Below are 26,649 nucleotides of genomic sequence, written 5' to 3'. Positions count from 1 at the left end.
TACGTTTATTCGTGTTAATATTTATATAAGCATGTAGTATGACTGTTTTGTGTGTAAAAGGATTTTTTTTTTTTTTTTTTTTTTTCTTCTCTTAATTTAAAGTATTTAAATTAAAACGTTTCTATTTTTAATATATTTTTTTTTTTACATCATTTATTCGTATCATTATATTTGTAAATTTGCTTTAATTATAATTTTCTTGCATTAAGATGTACTTGTATACCACGTAGGTATGCACATTTCTTTTAGGCTATTTTTTGTTGAACTCATGTTTTGTTTTAGAACATGTCTTTATATATATGTATGCGTGAAGAGAAAAAAAAAGAAAAAAATTATTTATATATATTACTTTTAAACAATGTCTTTATTCTTTTAATTTTTTTTGTGAAATGAAAATAAAGGAAGATATAGTATAAGAAAAAAAAATAAAAAATAATAGAACAGTAAAAAAATATAATAATAAGACAATAAAAAAATATAACAATAAGACAATAAAATAATAAAACAATATAACAATATAATAATAAAATAATAAAATAATAAAATAATGAAATAATAAAATAATGAAATAATAAAATAATAAAATAATAAAATTTGTAAGTAAAAAAAAAAGGCACAAAACAAATTAAACCGGTAGTATTTTAATAGAAGCGAAGAGGGAATTAGTCAAGAATACAACATGAGTTTGTTCTAATATATGCATATATGTGTGTACACACGTATAGGTATTTATATATACATGGGTATATGCATATCTCCATACACATATGCATACACACTTGTATGTGCCTAAGCGTGTGCAGAAGTACAACGAAACCATTTCTCAACAGTTCGTGTAAGTATCCGTACTTTTCATACGCGAAAAGGGGGAAACTTGCTTTATCGAAAAAGTAAGAATAGGTTTTTTTAATTTTGTTTTGTTTTTTGTTTTTTACTTTGCTTTATTTGTTTTTTATTTTGCTTTATTTGTTTTTTATTTTGCTTTTTTTGTTTTATATTTTGCTTTTTTTGTTTTATATTTTGCTTTTTTTGTTTTTTTAAGAAAACAATACTTTTTGTTAATGTATTATTTAAATTTATGAATATGAAAATTTACAAATTACATATTCAAATATAATGAAAGATGTGAATTGTCCTAATTTTTTTTTTGTAGTTATTTCTTTTCTTTTTTTTTTTTTTCAACTTTTTTAAATTTTGTTAATATTCATAGTGATACATTTGTAAGTAGACCAAACGAGTGAACTTGTAAAAAAAATTAAAAGAAAAGGAAGCTTATATATTAACGATACACGTATGTATATATATATATATATATATGTTTGCATGTATGTTCTTCTTCTCGATCAAAAACAAATCAATTTGCATTCAAGTGGAAAAACCAAAAATTTAACGTACAATGGACAAAATTACAAATCTAGAAAATTGCAAATTAAATGATAAAGCAGAGAATTGTAAAAATTATATTGATGAATTAAAAAAAGTGTCTAATATTTTTCAAGGCAAGAATTTAGATTCATTTGATTCCAATTCAACTATTGATGAAAATAAAATTATGAACGCCACTGATACGTGCAACCTGTGTATTGACAAAAATAATGAAAGGAACAGCAAAAGGATGGCAGATATAGAGAAAGATATGAGGGAGGGCACTATCGAGGGAACCAATAATAACAGTAATGCCGATGTTAGCGGAACTGGTAACACAAGCGGTAATAACAAAATTAACATCACCAGAAATAGTTACAATAACTATTGTAGTAATGGATGTAGTAATGGATGTAGTAATGGATGTAGTAATGGATGTAATAATGGATGTAGTAATGGATGTAATAATGGATGTAATAATGGTAGCACGGGAATGCCATGCTTCGGTAGTTTTATGAAGAACCAGATGATCGAATTTTTAAGTACTCCACTGATTAATGAACGGGATTGTACTTATAATAGTAATGAGATTGAAAAAGGGATAAGAACTAATGAACGAGCTTTGAACGGCAATAATGATGGTAATACACATACATATAATGTTAATGAAGTAAATAAGATAAATTCTATGTGTTTAAATAATATGGCTGATATAAATTTAATGCATAAGAGAGATAATGATAATAGGTTTAACTCGAATGATAAATGTAATGATGGGGATTTATGTAATATGATGAACTGTGTAATGTATAACAACGAAAAGCATTCTAAAAATAGTAAAAGTATTCACTACGATGGGAATCATAATAATGTAGATAATAACAGTACCTTTAATAATAGGGATGCAAACGATTGTGCTATCAGTAATACAAACAATTGTGCGATGTGGGATGCAAACAATGATGATCACTTTAAATTAATAAAGTTATATTTAGAAAAAATAATCGAAAAAAAGGATGATATGAACAGGAAAAATTATACATGTCAGGATAAGGACTTACAATTAAGCGATATGCACATAGATTATGACTGTCTATGTGAACATTTAATGAAGCTCTACTGCATCGAAGGTAGTTGCAGTATTACTGGTGATAATAATAGAGGATATAATTGCTTCCATAATAGTAGCAGAAATTCTTTTTCTGTCATTCCTGTGAATGGTACAAATAACGACACGGGTATAACAAACCCAGGTGATGATAAAATTGTGCAAAATGCGAAAAATGTAGAGGAGTACACAAATGAGGAAGAAAAAAAAGATGATGAGTTATTGAAATGTAAGCGAGAACATAAAGAAAACAGTAAATACAACGAAAGTCAAACATTTCAAAGTAACAGCGAATGTTTGAATACACAAATGAGTGCACCATTTGAAGATGGAAAAGATTTCCTATTTAAAAATATAGCCATAAAAATATACAATTATTTAAGAAATTATAATGCACCATTATTTGAGGAGATAAAGAAAAGGTCCATTTTAAGCGCAGGTAATGGCAACATCGGTAGTAGTAGTACTAGTAACGATGTTATTAGGAATAGACCAACTGGTGGGACTAGCGCCTCAAGTACCGCTTTGAATGGCACTTCGAATGGACAAGTCAGTAAGGATAACTCTATTGATGATCATAATAATAATAATCAAAAGAAGAGAAAGGTTTCTAAGGAAGCTAATATATCTGTGCCACTATTGCTTGTGTATATAGCCAACACATATTGTACATGTGAGTCAAGTAAAAATGGGAATAGTAACACAACTACGAAGAGAAAACTACGTAAAAAGGTGCTTAACGAAATAATGTTTGGTCTTATAAATTCTGATCCTGATAAATATGTAGAACAAATACTATGTAATATTAAAATGTGCTTTATCCAAATACTTGATTATTTAAAAGAGTATACATCTGAATGGGTCTGTAATATTTATAACGACGAGGAATATTTTTACCATTTTAGAAAAATTATTTCGATAGACAGTTCATACATTGATATGAATTCTATTCTTTATTATGCAAAATGTTTTACTAAATTGAAAAAGAAATCATCTAGCGATTTTGTTTCGTGCTACAAGCATTTTTTAAATAAAGGTATAAAAGAAAAGGAAAAGCTACAAGGGTACGAGTTGAAACCGAATAATCTTCTGTCTGATGCGGAAGAGGAAGATGAAGAAGCAGAAGTAGAAGGAGGGGCAGAAGTAGCGACAGAGACAACAGAAAAGAAAACGAAAAGGAAAAGCAGAAAGAGAATGAAAAATAGAAAATATTATGAACAACAAGCACAAAAATGTGCATATAGTGCGAATGTGTGTGAGAAGAACCAATGTGTAAATAGATCTTTAAAAAGAAAACATAGCTTAACTGATGAAGCCATTGCAGAAAACTACACACATAAGCAAATTAAGATAGACACTATTTCTACCGATGTAAACTGTGTAAGCAGCGAAATGCACAATTCAATTATGCATAATAACACAATACAAGATAAAGATATACATAATAATGATATAACTTTGAAGATAAAAAAGGACAAAGGTAAAGAGGAATATAGCATGAATACGGGTGCAAATACAAATAGTATACTGAGCAAAGATAAGGAAAATGATGAAGAAGACAAAATATATTATGCTCCCAGTTACATGAGAACTAGCATTGAGACTGTGATTAATGACAGTGCAAAGATGGATAAGTACGAGCATAATTTCAAGTTGAAGTTGTATAATGAGGATGAATCGGAAGAAGCAGTAATAGTGGACGCAGAGTTAGAAGCAGAGGAAGCACCAGATGTAATACGGTTTGTTGAGAACAAGAAGTGTTACTCGAAAAATGCCCTTTTCAATGATAACAAATTACCAAGGGATATTATAAATAACACAAACATGGATAAGCATTACACATCTCAGGAGGGGAATAGATGTCCTCAAAAATTTGAAGAGATGTGTGCAGAAAATGGTGATAAGAAGGGAGAAGGTCATATAGAATCGTCAGAAATAAAAGAGGAAAAAAAAGATTATTACGTACTTGTTCAAAGTGCTCAAACAGTTGGTGGTCATGAAGAGAAGGAAGGTGAGCAGGAGGAAGATGTACAAGTATCGTGTATGAACAACAAGAACTACTTCGATGAAACTTTTGCTGATAAAGGACTAAACAGTCTAGATGTAAGCACTGATAGAAAGGAAGGACATGTAGGTTGTATTATCAAAGAAAAGGATCTGAGAAATGAAGTAGATGAGAATCATCAAAAATGTAGAGATACTCGTTATGTGGAAGATCAGAGCAGGGATTATTTGAATAAGCATAACAATGTCTTAAGTGAAAATGTTTTATCATATATAAAATATTCCATACATAGTGATGATAAAGGTATAGTGCAGGGGGAGGACTTAGATGCATCAGCTGGAAACCTGTTACAAGTCAGTGGTAAGAAGATTGGAGTGTGTGCTAATTTTGATGGAGAGGAGTATGACTCAGTATATAAAAGCAGTCACTCGTCGAATAATTTAATGCTAAAAGGAAAAAAGAAAGATGAGAATGAGGATGAGGATGAGGATGTTGTGCATGTTAACATGGATGTTAATATTGATGTCGATGTAGATGTCGATGTAGATGCCAATATAAAGGACAGTGTAGATGCCAATGTAAAGGACAGTGTAGATGCCAATGTAAAGGACAGTGTAGATGCCAATGTAAAGGACAATGTAGATGCCAATGTGAAGGACAATGTCAATGGTGAGAAGAATAAGCAGTATACTACTGTTATCACGCTGACTGAAAATAATATTTCGTATTTACTGAGTGAAAAGAAAAAGATGAATATGAAGAATAAGAAAGGGAACAATCCAAACATCGATGAAATTGCTTCAAACGATGAGTTATTAGTGAACAATGAATCTGTCTTGAATATCTCCATCTCGAAGAACATAAATCCAAAGGAGGGAAACATGAACAAAACAAATGCCTTCACTAATGTAGCATCATACATAAAGAACGTGAAAAAAATCAATAAGAGAAGAAGCAGGATTAAATTAATTTATTTAAAAAAAATCATGAACACTTTATTTTGTAGAGATGTATTCACGTACTCCATTATATTTAGTCCTGTATTAATAAAAGTAGGGAAAGGTACATTAGCAATAAAAGGAAATATACTATACAACATAATTTTAAAGTTAAATAATCTTAGAATTGTCGAAATAGAGAATCAAAAAATGAACAGATTAGCTTTATATAAAAACGTTAACATGGGTGGAAATCATGAACACATGAACTATTTACTAAACCAGTTTTTACATCATTGGGTAAGCAGCTACACTAATGGGCGTAAAGGAGTCGAAGAAGTAGGAGTAGACGCAGGTGCACGCAGAAATGGAGACCAATGTGTAGACGACCAAATAAATAGCAAAATGATATATCATATAGCTACCAACTGGATGAATAAGGAACGAACGAATCTGTATAATAATTACAATTGCAACGAACAGGGGAAATATTCTGAGCACGACGACGAACAGGAGATCATTCGAAAGTTCTCTGTTCTGTTGTTAGATGATATAAGGGAAGATATTCTATATAGGAAAATGCATTTATTAAAAGAAAATTTGCACAAAAATAATGAAGACTGTATGTGCATCCGTAATCCCATTATCGATAGTTTTGACAGTTTTGACAGTTTCATTAATTACATTCTTAACAATGATCATCGCTTTTCTTCTTACATGAACCGAATATTCTTGGGTAATGGGAATATGTACGATGGTAGGGCATATACAGAAAATTATGGAAATAAAAATGGTACTACTTATGTTAGAGATAACGACACTGCTTCTAGTATCAACAAGCAACTAGTGGATCTTATCAAGGACATGCTGCTTCAGTATGATGGAAATATGAGCAAGTGTGTGGAACAGAGTATTAGTGCCCACGTAAACGATCATGATGAGGAAGAACTAACTGATAAGAACAATAAAGAGGATAGTGGAATTACCAACAATCAGAGTGATACTCGCAACGAGTGCAACTCAACTACCGATGCACCCAAAAAGGGAAGTAAGAAGGGAAGCGAGGAAGTTAACGCTGAGGGGGTTGATGAACACAATGATGGAGATGATAACGCGAATAACAAAGAATATAGAGGTATTGGTAGTAGTAATGTCGCTAGTAATGGCAGTGGTTATCCTGTTACTGACCGCACTAATGAGAGTAATGCGAATAACACAAGTGATTCCGCTAACATGGCTAATACGAATGTTCTAAATAAGGAAATTTTTTTTAAATTATTAAAAATTTATTTATTGAGTAAGACTTTAAATCTAAGGGAACTGAACTGTAAGAATAATTTCAACGAACAAAATGGTCTGCGAAACAATGCTGAGAGAGGAATTTTCAATAAAGGTGATATGCTAAATGATAGTCTAGAAGATCCAGTCGATAACCTACACGTTAGCAGTAATTGCACATGCGAAAGTAGCTGGAAATGTAGCAATAATAATAACACATATCTTGGTTATGTATTGAATAACTCGAAGGATTACTACAACTTGCCTTACACCTATGACCATTATCACACAAATTGCAAAAACATTCTAAACAATTATTTGTTTAAAAATATTTATTTGAACTCAAATATAACTAGCACGTTTAATCTAACACATAATAGATCCTTTCCATTAAATGAGGAAAATAAAGATTATCGTGGAGCAATGAACTATAATGGAAATAATTTCTTATCTTCTTTGAATCCATGGAATGATATGAAGCATCTATATCAAGGTTTTGGTAAAAACGCAAATAAATGCACGCATCATATTAGCGACTACAACAGTAGTAGCGTTGGTAATAGTGGTAAGGAGAAGATACCCTTCTCAGATGTGAACCCTAGTCAGATAGCTAGTTTCTTCTTAACAGAGCATAATACAGGGAAAGACGGCAGTTGTAGTAGTAAAGAAAGTACAAAATTAAATACATTAAATGTCTATAACATTATTAAGCCAAAAAACAATAATGATGTTAATAAAGAACACGCTGATAATAACAGTGCTTTCAGTCCGTATGAAATAAACGTTAAAATGAATATTTTAAATATACTTAGGAACAAAAGTTTACATCAAGGAAATTTGTATTACGACAAAATGATACATGAAGTGAAGCCCCTTGAGGAGAGTAATCGTAGTGCCGAGTTGAACCATGTTCTGGGGGGAGATGGGAATGCATCCAGTGTTAGTGGAGCATACGTAAATGGCATTGACCAGGGTGCTGTGCACTTGGACAGTTGTACCAGAGGAAATAACAGCGGTAATAGCAGAGGTAATGGAAGCGACAATTACAGTGGAAATAGCACTAATTGTGCATGTTACAGATATAAGAACCTACTAAATAGCGAAATAAGCAAAAGTGTTTCAAAGAACTACACAAATATGAAAAATGGAAGTAACACAGATAAGAAGAACCACAAGGATATTCAAGAACACCTTATAGAGGAGTCCCTACGAAATAATAATAGCCTGTTTGTTGACCTAAAATGCCCATATGGTAATATAATAGACGATGATTCGAAGAACTGCGATTACCTGTACAGCTGTAACAATGGTGATATTGGCACTGGGCGCTCTATTAGCGCAGGTACAGTCAACAGTACAGTCAACGGTACAGTCAACAGTACAGTCAACGATACAGTCAACGGTACAGTTGGCGGTACAGTCAACGGTACAATCAGCGATACAGCCAGCGGTAGTAGCAACACCGTTTTAATGCTGTCGTATTTGTATGGGCTATTAGAGAAGAGCAAGAACGGGGAAACTACAATTGACAAGTCAATAGCCGATGTGTATAACCATTTATATAAATACTTTTCCAAATGTAATAATAGTGGTTTATTACACAAGTTTATGAAGGGGGTGGAGGACCATCATACAGGTAGAACCATTAATGAGGCCATTTGCACTGGTGGTGATGAAAACTCAAATGCAAAAGGGTTCATGGACAGTTGTAGGTTTTATGAGGGGGATATATACGTGCTTAATAATGGAAGTGGTAGCGGTAGTAGTAATAGTGGTAATGGTAATGGTGGAGCCAAGTCGAAAAGGGAGCATGGGAATTTGACGGATGATACAAATAGATATTGCGACTATTTATATAATGATAAGAATAATAGTAACTATAATGATTTTATTTATAATGAGAATTTAAGAAACGAAAAGAATTATGATTTAAATGATGAAGAACAACCTAAGAGTGAGAGTAACATGATATATCATGAGAATAACAAAAGGTGTAAAGTGAACGAAAACAAAATAAAGAATTGCTTGTCCACGTTGTACAATTCTATCTTGTATAAATCAGGTTTCTACCCAGGAGAAGGTTCGGTCATCAGTGCTGGTATCATTAGTGCAAGTGATGCAGGGAATAATGGAGGTGGGTTAGTAGGATTGGACAATGATAGCACACACATTGGCAGTAACACTAACATTAACATTAACATTAATGGTAATAGCAGTAATAACAATAGCAGCAACGATAACAGCAATAGTAATAATAATAGCAACATCAACAAATTTATGAGCCCTCGAAGGAGCAGCAATCTATGCGAGTACTTGTCAAACTTTACGTACTCTAACATGAATGAAACGAACAACGAAAATGTCAATCACATCGATGAGCTAGGAAAATTCTTGCTCGTTAGAGGTGAACCCAGTAATAGTGGAAATGACGACTGTGTCAATGGAGATGGAAATGGAAGTAGAAGTGCAAATGGAAGTGCAAATGGAAGTGCAAATGGACGTGGTAATAACAGCCGAAGTAGTAAGCGTAACGGTAATCGCAGTGGAAACCGTAGTGGAAACCTCAACAGCAGCAGTGAAAGAAAGATGAACACCTACAAGAACATTGGTGAAAATCCCGCAAGAAGGAGATCGAATCATTATGATATTAATTTTAATCATTCGTCTTCACTCTTTTTAAACAAGGGGTTGAATAGTTCGTTGGAATTATTTAACGATGGAAACTGCAATGAGGGCAACAATTGCAATGGATGCGATAACTGCAGTGGATGCAGTGGTTACAATGATTGTAATGACGATATGATGTTACATAGATACTTGACTAGAAGGAGAAGAGGAGCAATGGGGGATTTTACAGACAAGTTAGGTGCAGAAGAAAGGAGAGGGAAAAAAAAAGATAAGCGTAGATTGATGCAAAGTAGAGGGTGCAGTGAAAACATGCAAGATAATTATCATGATAATGACATTGATAATAATAATAATAATAATAGCAATGGAAATAGAAATGGAAATGGAAATGGAAATGGCTATGGAAACGATAATAATAATGAAGAAGGGGAGGAAGATGAGGAGGTGGGCGAAGAGGAAAATGATGAAGATGAAAGACAAAATAGTATTAACTTTCTTAAATTAGAAGATAAAGAAAAAAATTATCATCTTATAAGCAATTTTTACAATGATGGTAAAAAAAAATTAGACCTCAAGAACATGTATTTAAATGGTAATACAAGAAACAGTAATTCATCATACAACAATATGGTTACATGTAACAAAAATAAAGATTTAAAAAATGATCATAATGAAGGAAATTTATGTAATATATATTCATCCAAGTTAAGAGTTAAAGATGAAAGAAATAAGAACGTTAACTTTTATTTAAATAATTTTACTGTAGAATATGGTAGAGGAAGAAGGAACAAAATGGTTAACCAGAATTACGTTAACAATTATGAAGTTGAAAGGAAAAATTATGGAAAAAGAGATATGTCGACCCTCAATGGAGGTCCTACTAGTACTAGTGCTTCTGTTGATGTAAATAATACTAAGTCCTCCTCTATGCCCGATGCAAATGGTAAAATGAATAATTGTGTCACATTTATTACGAGCGGTAGAAACAATAGCAAGGATAAGATAAAACTAAACAAAGATGGATCTCCCACACCGATGGGTAAGGCTAACAGTAGTGCGACTGGTGGTGGTACTACTATCGGTGCAGCTTCTTCTGGAGGTAATACCTCCAAAGGGGTGGGTACTAGAAGAGTAAATGCAAAAGTCAAGAATAATAACGATGTAGTTGGTGCTAATGAAAATTACGAATTTAAATTTTCTGCTTCAGAGCTGAAACCACAAAGAGGAGTTTACTTTGATAGATCCCAAAAGGCATGGATTGGTAGCTGGTATGAAGAAGGAAAACAGATAAAGAGAAGATTTAAAATAAAATATTATGGATGGGATGAGGCAAGGAATTTAGCCACCAAGGCTAGGTTTGCCTTTGAAAACAGAACAAAAAATTTGAAGAACAGCAAGAAGAGAAGCAGTGCAGGAGCGAACAACACAGCGAGTGGAAGCGGCGGAAGTAGTGGCAATGGAAATGGAAACAATCATTGTTTGAATGAAGAAGGCATGGGTGATACTATCCTTGACGAAAACAGTACAAATATAAACAAAACCAATGCAGTCTCTAATTACACTGTAGGTGCACGTATGAATAGTCAATGTGCAAGTAGTGGCAGCAGAAATAATTATAATGAGGTAGATGTTTCTAAAAATTATAATGAAAATTACGAGAACAATACTGTTTATAATGAAGGGGGTGTAGTAAACAGAAGAATTTCTTCGAGAAGGGGTACTACACTCAGAAGTACGAGCGAACATGTAGATGATTCTAATGAAGCCCCCATTCAAAAGAGGGATGGAAGGAGAAATGTATACAATAGCAATTGCAACATCAATGGTAGGAATTCCAAAGTACCCGAGAACAATAACTATGAACGGAGGAGCGGCATGGTAGAAGAGGGGAAGCACAGGCTCAATAACAGCTCCTGTCGCGCCAGTAATGATAACAGTAACAACACTAACAGTGGTAATAATAGCAATAATAGTAACAACAGCGGCAATAGTAGCGGTACTAATAATATTACGTCGATGGAAAAAAGGAACGGGAAAAATAATAAGTATGCAGACAGCATGAATTATAGTAGTAACGTTGATGGTTTGTGCATATTTGACGGTGCTACGAAGGAGAAGAAGTTGAACGAAACAAACCAGAATAGAGATGATTTCGATTATGAAAACGTTGTGTATGATGAATATGCTTATGGAAAAGGTGGAAATTATCCTTACAAAAATGAATCCAGCTGTGATGGTTATTCTGCTATTTCTCGTCGTCTTGGTGGTGCTAATAGTAGTAGTAACACCAATGACAAGGGGCAAGATGCAGCCCATTTTGGGGAGTGGAACAGCTTGCAGTCAGCGAAAGGAAGTTTTTCTAAAGAGGAATACATTAATAGAACTAGTGGTAACAATAATGCGAACAGCACTGGTAACAGCATTGGTAGTAAAGGCATAGCATCCATCAGGTTTGAAGATATATCAAGGGATAATTACGGCAGTGTTGATATAACTGATGGTAGAGTTAGGATGAAGAACCAAAATCAGGGTGGTAACAAACACTATGACGAATATTACGGGAAAAATGTTTTGGAAGAAAATACATTGGAGGAGGAGTATGAGCATGGGGATCTAAAAAATAGGAGGAGCAATTATAGCGGCAGTGTAGACCTAAATTATGACTACTGTAACGGAGTGAACAGCTCTGACAGAAGCGGTAATATAGGAAGCAATGGAGGTAATAACAGTTTCGGTAGTGGAAGGAAAGAGAAAAGTAAAGATAACAATAGCGATGTGAGTAATGTAGATAGCAAGACACGGAATGTATATTTAAAATATCCTAATCCTAAAAGTATGGATACAGTTATAACGTATGCTAAGTCAAATACTAAAAGAGCTTGTGACAGTAGTCTACTTGATAACTCAGTTATATTACCTCAAGGTGTTTTTTATCAAGATTCGAAAAAAGCATTCTGTGCTAATTGGTATTCGAATGGAAAACAAGAAAAAAGGTATTTCTCTATCAACAAGTTTGGTGAAGAGAGAGCTCGAAATCTGGCCATTGCCGCGAGGAAGAAATTTGAACACGTGTATAAAAAGAACAACAATGCGAATGCTAACGTGAATACTAATGTAAATGTTAGTGGTAATGCCAATGTGAAGGACTTATCATCTACTTGTGCCATTACGAAGAGCGAGTCAATCAAAGATAGTGCATATATTGATTCATTCAATGTAGACGAATTCCATGGAAAAAGTAAAACGGTACATTCAAACTATCAGAGTCATTATCACAATAATAGCAATTTAAATGTAGATGATAAAAAGGGTAGTAGTACGAAGAAAAACAGTAGTACTTACAGTAATGATAACTCCAGCGGTAGTGTTAGCGGTAACAAGGGCAGTAGCGTCAGCGGCAGAGCTGTGGAGGCGCACCCTATGATCAACAATGCAGATATGCGCTTCTCATCGAACGTGTGTTGTACGAGCGTAGATAACAATAATGGTAGTAGCAATGTAAGTCACTCTACGTTTAATGAAATTAACAAGAATAATGATAATGTACATAATAATAATAGCAGCAATACATATAACAACAATAGCAGTGGTGTATATAATAGCTGCAATGTAATAACCATCGACAGAAATGTAGAAGATGATCATATGAACGCAACGAGTGAGGGTGTACCTGACATCCGTAACTATGCAAATGATAACAATACATATGTAAATAATACGCACTCAAATAATACGAACGCAAATAATACGAACGCAAATAATACGCACGCAAATAATCCTCTTTTAGGTAATGCACATGATAGTAACGGACATGATAACAATGCTACTACCGATATGATAAATAGCAGTATAAAAAATCTCGTCCATAGTATGAAAAAGTGTTCGGACAATATGAGTGAGCATAATGAGTGTATGGAGAAGGATGATAAGGAAAGAAGCAGCAGAAACGTTCATGTTGACGATGGAAATGATGATGATACAAATGATGATGATGCAAACGACGATGATGCAGTTGACGATGATGCCAATGATGTTAACGTGGATGATGTAAATGTAGGTATGAACGTAGATGCAAATGTTGATGGAAGCAGACTTTGTAACGGTGAGGAAATTATAGGAGGTAAAGGAATACCAGTAAACATTCTAAATAGCAAACGAAGTAATATATTTATAAATAAAAATGATATGACTGTCCCTGCCAATGGTAACAGTGGTAATAATGAAAACGATGGTTACAACGATAACAGTACTTACGATCATAACAACGATAACAATGATAAGGATCATAACAATGATAAGGATCATAACAACGTTTACAACGATAACAACGATTACGACTACAACTGCAACGATGGTAATAACATTGACATTTTTAAAATGTCGAATCAAGAGAGTAATATACATTTATATATACCTGCCTTAAATGAAAAAGTAAATAAAGAAACTATGGCAGATGAAGAGATTAATATGTCATTGTCCTCACCTAGTACCACATTTGAACATAAAGTAAAGGACTATCCTTCTTCTCTTGACTTGTTTAATAATAAAGGGAGTCAAAAAAATGGAATAAATAAAAATGTGAGAAAAGAAATAGATGATGTTAGTATTTATAACAAACTAGATAAAACAAGTTCTACACCTGCAGGAGTTTACATGATAAGAATTAATGGTATTGTTCAAGCTTGGCGGGCGGAATGGAGAAGCCCTAGTGGATGTAAACGAACAAAAAATTTTGGTATTAATACGTATGGAAGTAGCTTAAGTAAAAAGTTAGCTATTGAGATGAGAGCAAGGATGACAGGCGAGTGTTTAGTTTCAGATGACGGCACCATTTTCGACTACACAAACAAGAAGGGTTCCAAGAACAGTTAAGGATAAGCAAGATTTTCATAAGGGGGAAGGGCAAGTAGACGTACATATATATATACATCTGTGTGCATGTGTTCGTATGTTCATAAGTTCATATGTTCATATGTTCATATGTTCATATGTTCATACGTTCATATGTTCATACGTTCATACGTTCATATGTTCATACGTTCATATGTTCATATGTTCATATGTTCATACGTTCATATGTTCATATGTTCATACGTTCATATGTTCATACGTTCATACGTTCATATGTTCATACGTTCATATGTTCATATGTTCATACGTTCATATGTTCATATGTTCATACGTTCATATGTTCATACGTTCATGCCTTCATGCGCATAAGCGTTTGTTTATATGTGTGAGTGTGTGTTTTTGTTTGTTTTTTTTTTCCTCATGAGCATTTATGTCATTAATAAAAGGGTGAAGTGTTGACAATATCTCGAAACACACAAAAGCATAATATATGTACTACAAAAAAACTCTTCAAGAACGTATATAAATGATGCAAGAAGATTTTATTTTCCCATTGTATAATCCTTTGCGAACAGTGCAACATTTAATAAAAAAAAAAAAAAAAAAAAAAAATAGTACATGGCTCTATATAATTTGTAATAAATAGTTTTATTACAACCATTTGTGTATCCACCCATTTGTCTATTTGGAAATTTCTTTTAAACCATTAAATATACGTCGTTTATTTTTTATACATCCATGTACATGTAGTCTTTTTTTCTTTTTTTTCTAATTTTAAAATTAATTTTTAAATCTATAAATTATATATCTTTAAGTTTTAAATCTTTAATTTTTAAGTTTTATATGTTATTCGTATATATCCAATGTAATATGTACCATCTCCCGCATTTTAATGTATATTTTTTTTGATTGATATATTGTTTTCCTTTTGCATAAAATGTCATTTTCTTTCTTCTCAAAATTTCGTTTTCTTTTTCTTTTCTTTTTTCTAGAAATAACTAGAGCCTATAATTTTGTCTAAAGTTAAAAAAGTAAAAATTTTGCGAGTAGCTAGCGGCGAAATGCATTCTCATTTAATTACGAACAATCCTTGACATTACCTTTCACTTTTAATATGATTTCTTAGCACAAAAAGATTATATTGTTCTTTTGAAAAAAGGGAGTTTACAACAATACATGGGAAAGCGGGGCGCATTAAACGTACATAATATATAAGTATATACACACATGTATATATATATACATATATATATATAAGTAATGTATGTTGGTATGTGCGTCCTTTTTGCGCTTTAAGAACACCATTAAAAAGGAACGTCTAGAGCAGCGAAAGAGAGCAAGTCATAACATGCCTAATATGAGCGTTTATTTTGTTTTGACATGCCTTATTTTGTTTTATTTTGCTTTGATTCGCTTTATTTTGTTTTGTCTATTTTATTTTATTTTATTTTTTTTTTTTTTTTTCTCAAATAGCCATTTTCAGAAAATAGTTTACAATTTAAACGTGAACAGGCAAGGAAAAAAAAAAAAAAAAAAAAAAAAAAAAACATACAACGGGTGCACAAAATAGGGAGGTTTGTTTTTGTTCACTGTTCACATAAACTCACAATATTAATTGCGAGAAAAAAAAAAAATATATTTAAATGTATATATATATATATATATTTATATATACGTATATAATATGTACACATATATATGTCGATAGCAATTCGCGCCCGGGCGGACCCCTAAACCGGCGTCTCAAACAAGACGATGTTGTAACGTCTATTTCCATTCTTAGCAGTCATTCTGAGATATCTATTTTTCACAATATTTACAACACCAGTAAAAGCTTTCCTCTTAGAAACGAAAACACACCAAGTCCCTTTTTTATCATGATAAAAGTGAGTAGCTAAGCTTAAGAGACTATCTCCTATATCTTCCATAGTAATATTAGGATTATTAATAAATTCATTTATAACATGTTGTTTAAAATTACATTTCATTTTATCATCCATATAAGAAAAATCAGTATGTACATGTGTTATATTTTTTGTTCGTACCTTTTTATAATGTATCGATTCATAAAAAGCTTTAGAATTCATAAAATCTAACTTAGTAGTATTTCTAGATCTAAAACATAAGATATTATAATTATCTTTTATATATTTCTTATCAGCATTATTAGAAATAGAAATTTCATGTGTATCTTTGTTTGTTGGTAGAGTTAAATATTCTACGATTGGACTACAATTATGTTTATGAACTTCTTCATTTTCATTGTTGTGATAATTACATTCTTCATTATATAATAATTTATTTTTCAATGTATCACTACTATTTGGTTGATCCAATATTAATTTATCTTCATTAGCTACAAAAGATTTAAAATAATACTCACACGAGCATAAAAAGATATTCCATTTTCTTCCATGTACCATTTCTATTGTTGATACCATTTTTTTTAATATAGTCATTAAGTGCTTCTTTTCATTTGCTTGACATATGTATATATCATTTAGATGACTAAGTAAGTCATTTTTTTTCCTAGGGTTTTTTAAATCTGCATTATTATATAATCCTAATTCTTCTCCTTCTATAATATTATTTCCATAATTTGTTTCAATAATACAATGTTCATATATGCCATCCTGTGTACAATCATAACAGTCCAACATACGCTTAATATAATTTATCTCTTCACTTTTATGACTTAATAATTTATTCATGTTTTTTTTTATCTTTGTTGGCAGGACACCTTTAAAACAGTTTATATTGTAACCTATGTAATTTTCATCAACAGGGTCTTCATCAAACATATTTTTCGTATCCTCATTCGACATGTTCATATCCTCTTGCTGTGTTAAATCGTTCATTTTTTTCTCATTATTGTCTGCATCATCTTCTTCTTTTCCATCTCCCTCCTCCATTACATCCTCTTGTGATCTGTCCATTTCCATTACATCTTCTTGTGATCTGTCCATTTCCATTACATCTTCTTGTGATATGTCCATTTCTATTACATTCTCTTGTGATCTGTCCATTTCCATTACATTCTCTTGTGATCTGTCCATTTCCATTATATCATCCTGCGATTTTTCACTTCCCATTATATCCTCCTGCGATTTTTCACTTCCCATTATATCCTCCTGCGATTTTTCACTTCCCATTATATACTCCTGCGATTTTTCACTTTCCATTTCATCCTTCTTTGTTCTTTCCTCTCCCTTTACTATTTCTTCCTCTAATCTCTCTTCCTGCTCTTCCTCCATTTCATGTTCCTTTGCTATAAATTCCACCATTTCATCTGTTTTAATATTTTCCTCCTCATCCTCCTCCATGTTTTCTTCGTTGTCATCTAACTCTCTTATCTTACCTTCAGCAACTTCTTCCACCTTTTTCTCATTATTCTCTGCCTCTCCATCCCTCACATCTTCTCCATTCTCATCTTCATCCTTTCTGTGATCTGCTTGTGCGTCTGCTTCATGCACTTCTTCTACTTCGTGTACCTCTTTCTCCTTCATTCCTTCATTATCTGTATCATTTTTGCTTAATGTATGTTCACCCAGGCAGCTCACTTCTGCTTTAACTTCACCCAAGTCGCTCTTCTCGTCTTTACCCTCACTCAAGTAGTTCTTCTCTTTGTTACTCTCACCCAAGTCGCTCTTCTCGTCTTTGCCCTCACCCAGGTCGTTCTGCTCTTTGTTACTCTCACCCAGGTCGTTCTGCTCTTTGTTACTCTCACCCAGGTCGTTCTGCTCTTTGTTACTCTCATCCAGATCGTTCTTCTCTTTGTTACTCTCATCCAGGTCGTTCTTCTCTTTGTTAATCTCATCCAGGTCGTTCTGCTCTTCCTTCATCTCTTCTTTATCATCTCCTCCCTCCTCTCCTTTTACCTTTTCTTCGTTCACGTCTGCCCTATTTTCCTGATCCGCCTCCTCCTCCTCCTCCTTTCTACTTGTTAATGAACTTCTTTTCTTCTTTCTTCTTCTTTTCTTTTTTTTCTTTTTCTCCCCTTTTTTTGCTTCATTCTTGTTAGGATCATCCTCGCCCATTTCGGCTCCATTCACGTGTCCTTCCTTTTCCCCCTCTTCCCCTTCATTCTGTTGTTCATTCTGCATTTCATTTTGCTGTTCATTTCTCTCCTCATTTTCGGCTGATTTTTCACCCTTGACTTCTCCCGAATGTGTATTGCCAGACTTCTCCTCATCTTGCTTACCATTCTCCTCTTCATTGTCGCTTTTTTCATTTATGGTACTTTGCATATATTTTTTACTATATGGATTTTCTATTCCTTTATTATACACATTATCTTTCTGCACATGACTAATTATGGGGTTGAACTTTTTCAAATCGTCATTTAGTTCATCTAATCTATTTTTAAAAATAGTTTCACTATGGACTAGGTTCATCATTTCGTAATCCTCAAGGGAGTCTTCTCCTTTATTTTCTTCTATTTTCGTTTCCTTATTATTTGATTCTATTACTTCAAATGATTTATTAACCTCTTTGTCAGTAGGTTCAACAAGTTCACGATTTTCTTCTTCCCCTTCCTTGCAAATTTCATTATTCGAACGTAGAACAGGGTCATCTTCATTTACACCATCATAGTTATGATACTCATCAATTTTTTTTAAATCGGCTACTTCGAATTCTTCCTCCTGTTCACTGGTTATTTCTTCTTCGTTGAACTCTTCGTCATCCTCGTATCTCTGTTTTTCATTATTCAGTTCTCTTGTACCTTTCAGTGAATAGGCATATAAATCTCTTTTCTCCCTTTCCCTGTCTCTTTCCATATCCATTTCACTTTCCCTTTCCATTTCACTTTCCCTTTCCATTTCCATTTCCCTTTCCCTTTCCATTTCACTTTCCCTTTCCATTTCACTTTCCCTTTCCATTTCACTTTCCCTTTCCATTTCCATTTCCCTATCTCCTTCCATTTCCATTTCAATCTCTGTTTGTCCCTCTTCTTTTACCTCCTTTCTGTCGCGTTTTTTATTTAACTTCACACAGTCTAAGTACATCGTCCTCTCTTTTGCTTCATTCTTCCATGGATTTTCCTCATCATCAATCAAGTTTTCCTCCTCATCTTCTCCATTTTTTAACAATTCCGGTAACTTTGGAAATCTATGATTAATTAATATTTTGAGTGAAACATCGCTCATAAAAACTTTACTCTCTCCTAATATCCATTCCTTCCTACTTATGTTGTAAGACTTCAACAAATTCTGAACCTCTTCCCTTTCTAACCCTTCATTGTGTGCCTCCTCTTTGCCATCGGCCTCATCTCCATAGATCATTTTGTTATCCCTCTCCTCTTGCAAGTCTTCCATCACTTTCATATCCTCCACTTCCATGTCAAGCTTATTGTTACCGACCTCTTTGTTATACACCCCCCTCTTTACATCGTCTTCCTGTTCAATATATTCATCCACATCTCCATTGTTGCGATTGCCTCTGGCTAAGCCGATAGCTGTATTAGTCGTGACTGAGTCTCCCCCTTCTCCTCCACCTTTCTTCAGGTTGAAAATAGACAAGAATTCAGAAAAACGAAATGAGTGGGGAAAATAGCGGCCTTTCAGCTGCCCCATGTGCACAATGTGAAAATACGTTATCTGTTTTAAGACCATCCTTGTGTCAAAGGAATATAAATCCTTATTACCACTATTAGATTTTATGCACATAATAAAATGACAAAAGGTGTTCTCTTGCATTTTAGATAATTCAAGTAAATTATTTCTCAGCACTGTAACAGCCATTTGATTTTTAGTATCATATTTCCTTCTAAATAATTTTAGAGCAGACTGAATACTATACCTTCTTTTTTCCTCCACTATGTTACCATTGTCATCATATTTAAAGGCAGTACAAAGTTGTTGCATGTACACATTTCCCGACTTTTTAACTAAGTCAATAAATCTATTTGTTAAAATTTCGATGTTAGTATCTATAAAGTTCTCAGTGTGGTAAAGAACTTCTCCGCCCGAATGTACGACAACGAATGCTTTTTTATTCAACTCTGATGGATTTTCGCTATGGTTATCATTATCGTTATCGTTATCGTTATCATTATCATTATCATTATCATTATCATTATCATTATTGTAATGATTATCATCATCCTTATCGTCATCGTTATAATCATTACTACCATCACAACAATTATAGTCCTTTTTTATAAATTTATTATTCCTAAATGCGTTAACTACAGAGATGTGTAAATTGCTCTTGTTAAATAATTTTTTAGTTGAAACACTTTCTAAGTAGGAAAATAGAGAAGATGTTGTTTGTTCCCCTTGCACTAGCGAATTATATAATTTTTCATTGTCTATACTTGATATATCATAGAACAGTTCTATTCCCTCTTCTTGTAATTCCTGTGTCCTTCGTTTATATAAGAAATCTATCTGCATTTTTTGCACAGCTTCACTACTTGTATTTACTAACAACTCATATAAGGAGTTCTGCTCACGGAAATTTTCAAAGTGTATTAAATCTAGTATATTTATATAATTATCATTTTTTCCTATTTCTTCCTTTATCCCATTTGTGCATTTATTATTAATTTTATGTAACACCCAATTGAATAATTCTTCATAACATGTCTTAATAAAATTTTCTATTTTTTTATGAATTTTCATTTCATTATGAATTTTCATAAGTATTACATCATTAAATAGATAATTCGTTGTGAAATATTTTACCAACTCTTCAGCATCAATATTAAGTAGTTTGCATGCAATTAAAAAGGATTTAGTATTACTATCTATTTGTAAATCATCGCTAGAATTTTCTAAATTTTTCTGTAATTCTTCATAATTAGGAGAACTTTCACATAAGAAACTTTTACGAAATATTGACTTACGAGCTAGTGTTCTTACGCTCTCCACATTTCCTAATAATAGTAATGCTGAAAGTACTGAAAAAATAAAGTCTATTTCCTTATCGTCATCAAATATATAATTTAAAGATTTTAGTAATTCTAAAAATTTAGTTGAATAATCTATTGATTTTTCAATATTGCCCTCATTTTTTAATATGTTATAATCTTGCACATTTTTCAAAAAATACATGTTCTTAAATTTTTCACTTGATCCATTTATAATATAATAAAATATGTTAAACGAGCTTTCGTTTGCTCTTCTATTTGTCAAACGCCCTTTATCGAATAAAAATTTTTTCATGTGCACAGATTTTATCCTTTCCTCTCTGTCTATATGTACTGTACAGAATTTTGAAAATCTGCTCGAGTTTCCATTCTTCTCCGTTCGCGCATTTCCGAACGCTTCTATGAGAACATCTGCATGTTTTATCAATTTCGAAATAACGCACTTTGCGTCAGCACCACCCTTTGCTGCTTCTGCGTCTGTTGCTGCATCTATTACTGCTTCTGTGTCTGTTGTTTTTTCTGTATCTATTACTGCTGTTTCGTTCGTTGTTGTTTCTACCTTTACTGCTTCTTCCGCTTCTGGTGCTACTTGTACTTCCTCTTTTGCTTCTATTTCTGCTTCCTCACTTGTATCTACTGCTGCTAGCGTGCCTTTTCCCTTCTTTCTCCTTTTTACAGTATAAGAAAGAAAATTTATAATATTCTTTGATATTTCACTTTTTCCTGACCCTGATTCACCAGTGATAATAATAGACTGATTTCTCTTTAACGAATTTAGGTTCCTCATGGCGTTGCTTGCAACATGGTATTCGTTTAAATTTAAGTCATCTAATGTTTCTGTGAATCTATATTTACGAATAGTTTCCTCATTATTTATGTTAATATTTATTTGTGGGTTAATAAAAAGTAACAATGGGCCCATTTTAGTATAATATTTTTTATTTTTAAATCTCTCGTGTAAATGATTCAAAATTGCTGGTTCATTAATATATTTTAATTTTAGCATATCCTTTTGATTTAATAAAAATAAATTGTTTGCTTTGTATAAACCCTTCGGATCACTCGGAAACGTGTTCCCACTGCAATCGTTGTGTTTAGATAGAATCATTTGTTCATCGCAGTTACTACCTTTATTCCCATCACTACTATCGTTACCATTATTATCACCATTTCCACTATTATCATCATTACCATCATTATGATTATTACGACCATTATCACCATCACTATCATTATTTTTTATTTTTCCAACTACACGACATAATGTATACGGCACATCATTCTTTTCTGGAGTAGAAGGGGTGTTCATACACCAAACCAAATCCCCTTCTTTAAAATTCGGTTCTTCAAAATTGTTATTCATTATAATATATACGTATAAAAAGCACACACAAATTTAGAATAGCATAAAGCAACAAGTACAATACACAGAACAAACTTGTACGTTAAATAAGTTAAACAAAATAAAATGGCTAGAAATGAGAAAAATACTTCAAACGAATAAAAACTGTACTTTCTCCTTTTTTTGACTCACCTTTTCCCCTCAATTTATGCTTTATTGTGACTCACCTTTTTCCCTCAATTTATGCTTTATTGTGACTCACCTTTTTCCCTCAATTTATGCTTTATTGTGACTCACCTTTTTCCCTCGATTTACGCTTTATTGTGACTCACCTTTTTCCCTCAATTTATTCTTTATTTATGCTTGCTTTTTTCTTTTTTCTTTTTTCTTTTTTTTTTTTATTTTTTATTTTTTATTTTTTCATTTTTCTTTTAATTTTTTTTTTTTGTTCTATAGATCACAGTGTTGTAACATTTAAAACGTTTTCATTGAAAAGGAAATTATTTCCTCATTAAGATAAAAGCACAAGGTTAACGGAAATTAAAAAAAAAAAAAAAAAAATTAATATATATATATATATATATATTTATTTATTTATAGTGTGTGAAGAGGTACATAAAAAAAAACAATGTGCATTTGTTTGGCGATTTTTGTCGTTGTTCGGGAAGGGCGGTTGTGTGTATATTTATACACATATACAACAAAAAAAGGATGAAAATAAATATACGTTAATTAAATGAATAAATATATATGTATACACAATGGTAGAAGTAGAAGGAACAGCAATTTTAGCAATGACAAATAACAGTGACAACATGAAAGATTATACTAACTTGTAAACGGTGTTCCTATAAAGCTTGAGTGCCCCCTCTTTTTAATAAGTTTACATTGAATGTATGTTGCTACATAAACATGTTGGTTATATTTATTTTGCTACTTAGTTTGTTTAGCTGTTTGTTCGCATTTTACCTTGCTTATTTTTTTTTTTTTTTTTTTACAGCTTTTTTTGGCTATAAGATGCTTCCAAAAAGCCATTAGATCGTTAAAATATAAAAAAAAAAAAAAAAAAAATAGGGCACTTTATTTTATTATTATTTTTCTTTTATTAACTGTTCATAATACATCGCCACTTTTTCCATAAAAAAAAAAATTTCCAAGTTAGTGAAATATAAACAGTGGTACCAAATCAGTAAAAAGGTGAAGAAAAAAAAAAAAAAAAAAAAATGACTTCACTTTTTAAACAAAGAAGGAAAAAGAAAAAAAATGGAAATGAAAAAAAACGGAAATGAAAAAAAACGGAAATGAAAAAAAACGGAAATGAAAAAAAACGGAAATGAAAAAAAACGGAAATGAAAAAATACGGAAAAGGAAAAAAAAGGAAAGGATAAAGAAAAAAAATAAAATTTTTTGTAGAACAAATCTCGCGCTAGAACTAAAATAAAATCTTTTGTAGAACAAATCTCGCGCTAGAACTAAAATAATATTTTTAAAAAATTTTTAAAATTTATTGTTACTTCTCTTACAAATAATAGGCGCTTAAATACTCTCTATCAAATTATTCTTATATCTCTAATGGTGTAAAAGTTTTTGCGCACAATCAGGGGGAGTTTAAATCAAAAAAGGAAGAGGAGCGCGCTCGCAGGAAGGATAAATATACACACACGAGTATATAATATACATATATATACATTCACATACAGTCTCTACCAATGTCGCTATGCATATATAAATATGTATACACACACACACACACATATTCAGCACAAACCACATGTATCATGCGTATCATGTATACTTGTGTATGTGCACATTCCCGCCTAAAAGATGAGCTCCTCAGCTGGTAAGTGTTCATTTGCTAAAATTTCAAAAGATATCCTGACAGCGGCAATAAATTTTAGCAGTTGCTCTTCGCAGTCTTCATCTTTCCGTTCACTCACAATTCGTGATAAAAATTCTGGTGTAATATTCTCTTGTACAATTAAAAAATATGATAAGTAAAAACCCAATTTTGCAATTTTACTATCATTAAAATTGCTTCTTTTTAAAATTATAATAATAAAATTCTGCTTATATTTTATGGAAACGTTTTCTATATCACATTCAAATAATTTAAAGGAGCCTAAATTAAGTTGAGGATTTTTGGTTATAAGAAAAAAATAATTTAACTTAAAAAATGTTGATGAGAAATGCTTCTTAAATATTGCATACATTTTCTCTCCAATAAATATAAATATATTATTTAAGATCTTTTCCTTTTTAATTTTTGTCATAAAATTATGCACACGTTTACAGTGGTCATGATTCGCACTGTTTAATTGAGGCAAAGTGTGAGGCGAAGAATTGTCCTTATTGGAATTTAAATATTTCGAATGAAGAAGGAACATTTTTATTTTGTTACTAATATCAATCGAGTGATTTAATTCAACGATTGGAAGGTCAAGGTTATTTAAAAAAAAATAGTGCACATTTTTTTGTACCTTCATGTTTGTGGCTAGCTGCTGATAGTTCATATGATGTTTATTATTATGTCCATCATCATGGAAAAGGTTATTCGTAATATTCATTCCACCTTCCACTTTCTCTAATCGATTATAAAATAAATAACGCAAACAACTACTAAACAGATTGACAAAGGCAATACTGTAACTACATTTATATTTATTTACAACAAATTTTAATTTTAGAGCATTTAAAAATGGGTTAGCTTGTTCACTGATGATATTTGAAACAACAGCAACACCTTCACATGTGTCGTGAAAAGATGACATGGTTTCTTTTATGTTATTTGTATTAATACCTCCAATTAATATAATAGGAGGAGTGGTTATCGGATAAACATTCTTACAAATTTTCCCTTTTTTTTGAAGATATTTTATATTATTATGTAATATATTTATTTGTTCCTTTATTCCATGTTCATATGATGTCACAGTTCGTTTTGTACTCGACTCATATAATGTATGTTCATGAGCTATATAATCTACATTATTATTTATTGCCATTTCAATATCCTTTTCACTGCTGAAATTTATAGTTGCTCCGATAATTTTTTTTTCGCCTAAAATATTTCTTGCAATGTTTATTGGGATGTCTGCTTTACCTACATGTACTCCATCTGCTCCTACACCTAAACATATATCAACTCTATTATTTATTATTAGTGGAATGTTATATTTACGTAATATACTTTTCATTTTTAATGCCATATTATAAAAATATAAATCATCTGAGCTTTTTAATCTGAGTTGTACCAACCCCACTCCTCCCATGATTCCCTCCCTCACTTTGTTGATAAACTTTTCACATACATTTTCCTTATCTTTTAAAAATTTATCGTCCGTAACTAAATATAAGGCATAGTCCACATTTCTTAATACCTTGGGGATATTGCAGCTTTTTTTCATTTTTTTCTTTTATATATATTTTTTATAAAGTAGAAGTAGTTAAATAGTGCTACTTACATTAACGTATATGGTCACTCATATATATATATATATATATATATATAAATATATATCATGCGGAAGCTTGCTGTGGTTCATTCGGTCAACAAGCCTAATATTCTCGCATTTACCCGTTTGCATGTATACATATATATATGTACATACATACACATACACACAACTGCATATGTACTTGTATGGGCAAATATACAGCACAATTGCCCTCCCCCCCCTCATTCTTCCACCCTATGCGGACCCGTCGTAGCTGTACGGATTACGACAAAATGGAGGTTATTTTATTAGATCCCACTTCATTCTCTTTACCTTGTATTTATTATGCGTTATAATATAATTCTTACGAACAGTGCATCCCTTTTATGATTAAAAAATTTGTATTACCATGCAGTTCACAAACATGATTTACTCTTCCCTCTTAAAATTTTTTTCATTTAGTGAAGGCGTTTTCGAGGTACATATTAAATTGGCAAGGGGAAGATAAATCAACAAAATAGAAAATTAACGAAAAAAACAAAAAAAAAAAAAAAAAAAAAAAAAAAACGAAAAAAAAAAAAAAAAAAAAAAAAAAAACGAAAAAACAAAAAAAAAAAAAAAAAAAAGAGATAACGAAAATACAAAAAAAAAAGAAAGAGATAACGAAAAAACAAAAAAAAAAAAGGAAAAAATTGCATAAAGCAAAAATTGCAAAATTCTGAACTTTGGGGAACGCACTTTCTAGAAACTCCCCACGAGTAATTAAAAAGGCATTTATATATATGTATATATGCATGCATATAAGAGAAAAAAAAAAAAAAAAAAAAAA

General features: G+C 31.9%; 3 protein-coding genes across 3 annotated transcripts; 1 reads left to right on the top strand and 2 right to left on the bottom strand.

Annotated features, from left to right (window-relative positions):
• Positions 1-1,396: 1,396 nt before the first annotated feature.
• Positions 1,397-14,194, top strand: PMUG01_11049400 (transcription factor with AP2 domain(s), putative; the record flags this gene model as incomplete). Its single annotated transcript, XM_029006161.1, has 1 exon — positions 1,397-14,194. One exon carries the CDS (start codon positions 1,397-1,399, stop codon positions 14,192-14,194), a length of 12,798 nt encoding a protein of 4,265 aa, XP_028862678.1.
• Positions 14,195-15,903: 1,709 nt separating this feature from the next.
• On the bottom strand, positions 15,904-22,407 carry myoE (myosin E, putative; the record flags this gene model as incomplete). Its single annotated transcript, XM_029006160.1, has 1 exon — positions 15,904-22,407. One exon carries the CDS (start codon positions 22,405-22,407, stop codon positions 15,904-15,906), a length of 6,504 nt encoding a protein of 2,167 aa, XP_028862677.1.
• A 1,796-nt stretch (positions 22,408-24,203) lies between these two features.
• Positions 24,204-25,790, bottom strand: PmUG01_11049200 (thiamin-phosphate pyrophosphorylase, putative; the record flags this gene model as incomplete). Its single annotated transcript, XM_029006159.1, has 1 exon — positions 24,204-25,790. One exon carries the CDS (start codon positions 25,788-25,790, stop codon positions 24,204-24,206), a length of 1,587 nt encoding a protein of 528 aa, XP_028862676.1.
• Positions 25,791-26,649: the final 859 nt, after the last annotated feature.

The sequence above is a fragment of the Plasmodium malariae genome (genome assembly GCF_900090045.1).
Source record: "Plasmodium malariae genome assembly, chromosome: 11".
Classification (NCBI taxonomy): domain Eukaryota; phylum Apicomplexa; class Aconoidasida; order Haemosporida; family Plasmodiidae; genus Plasmodium; species Plasmodium malariae.
The sequence above is the reverse complement of the archived record's forward strand: the minus strand, read 5'-3'. Positions and strand labels throughout refer to the sequence as shown.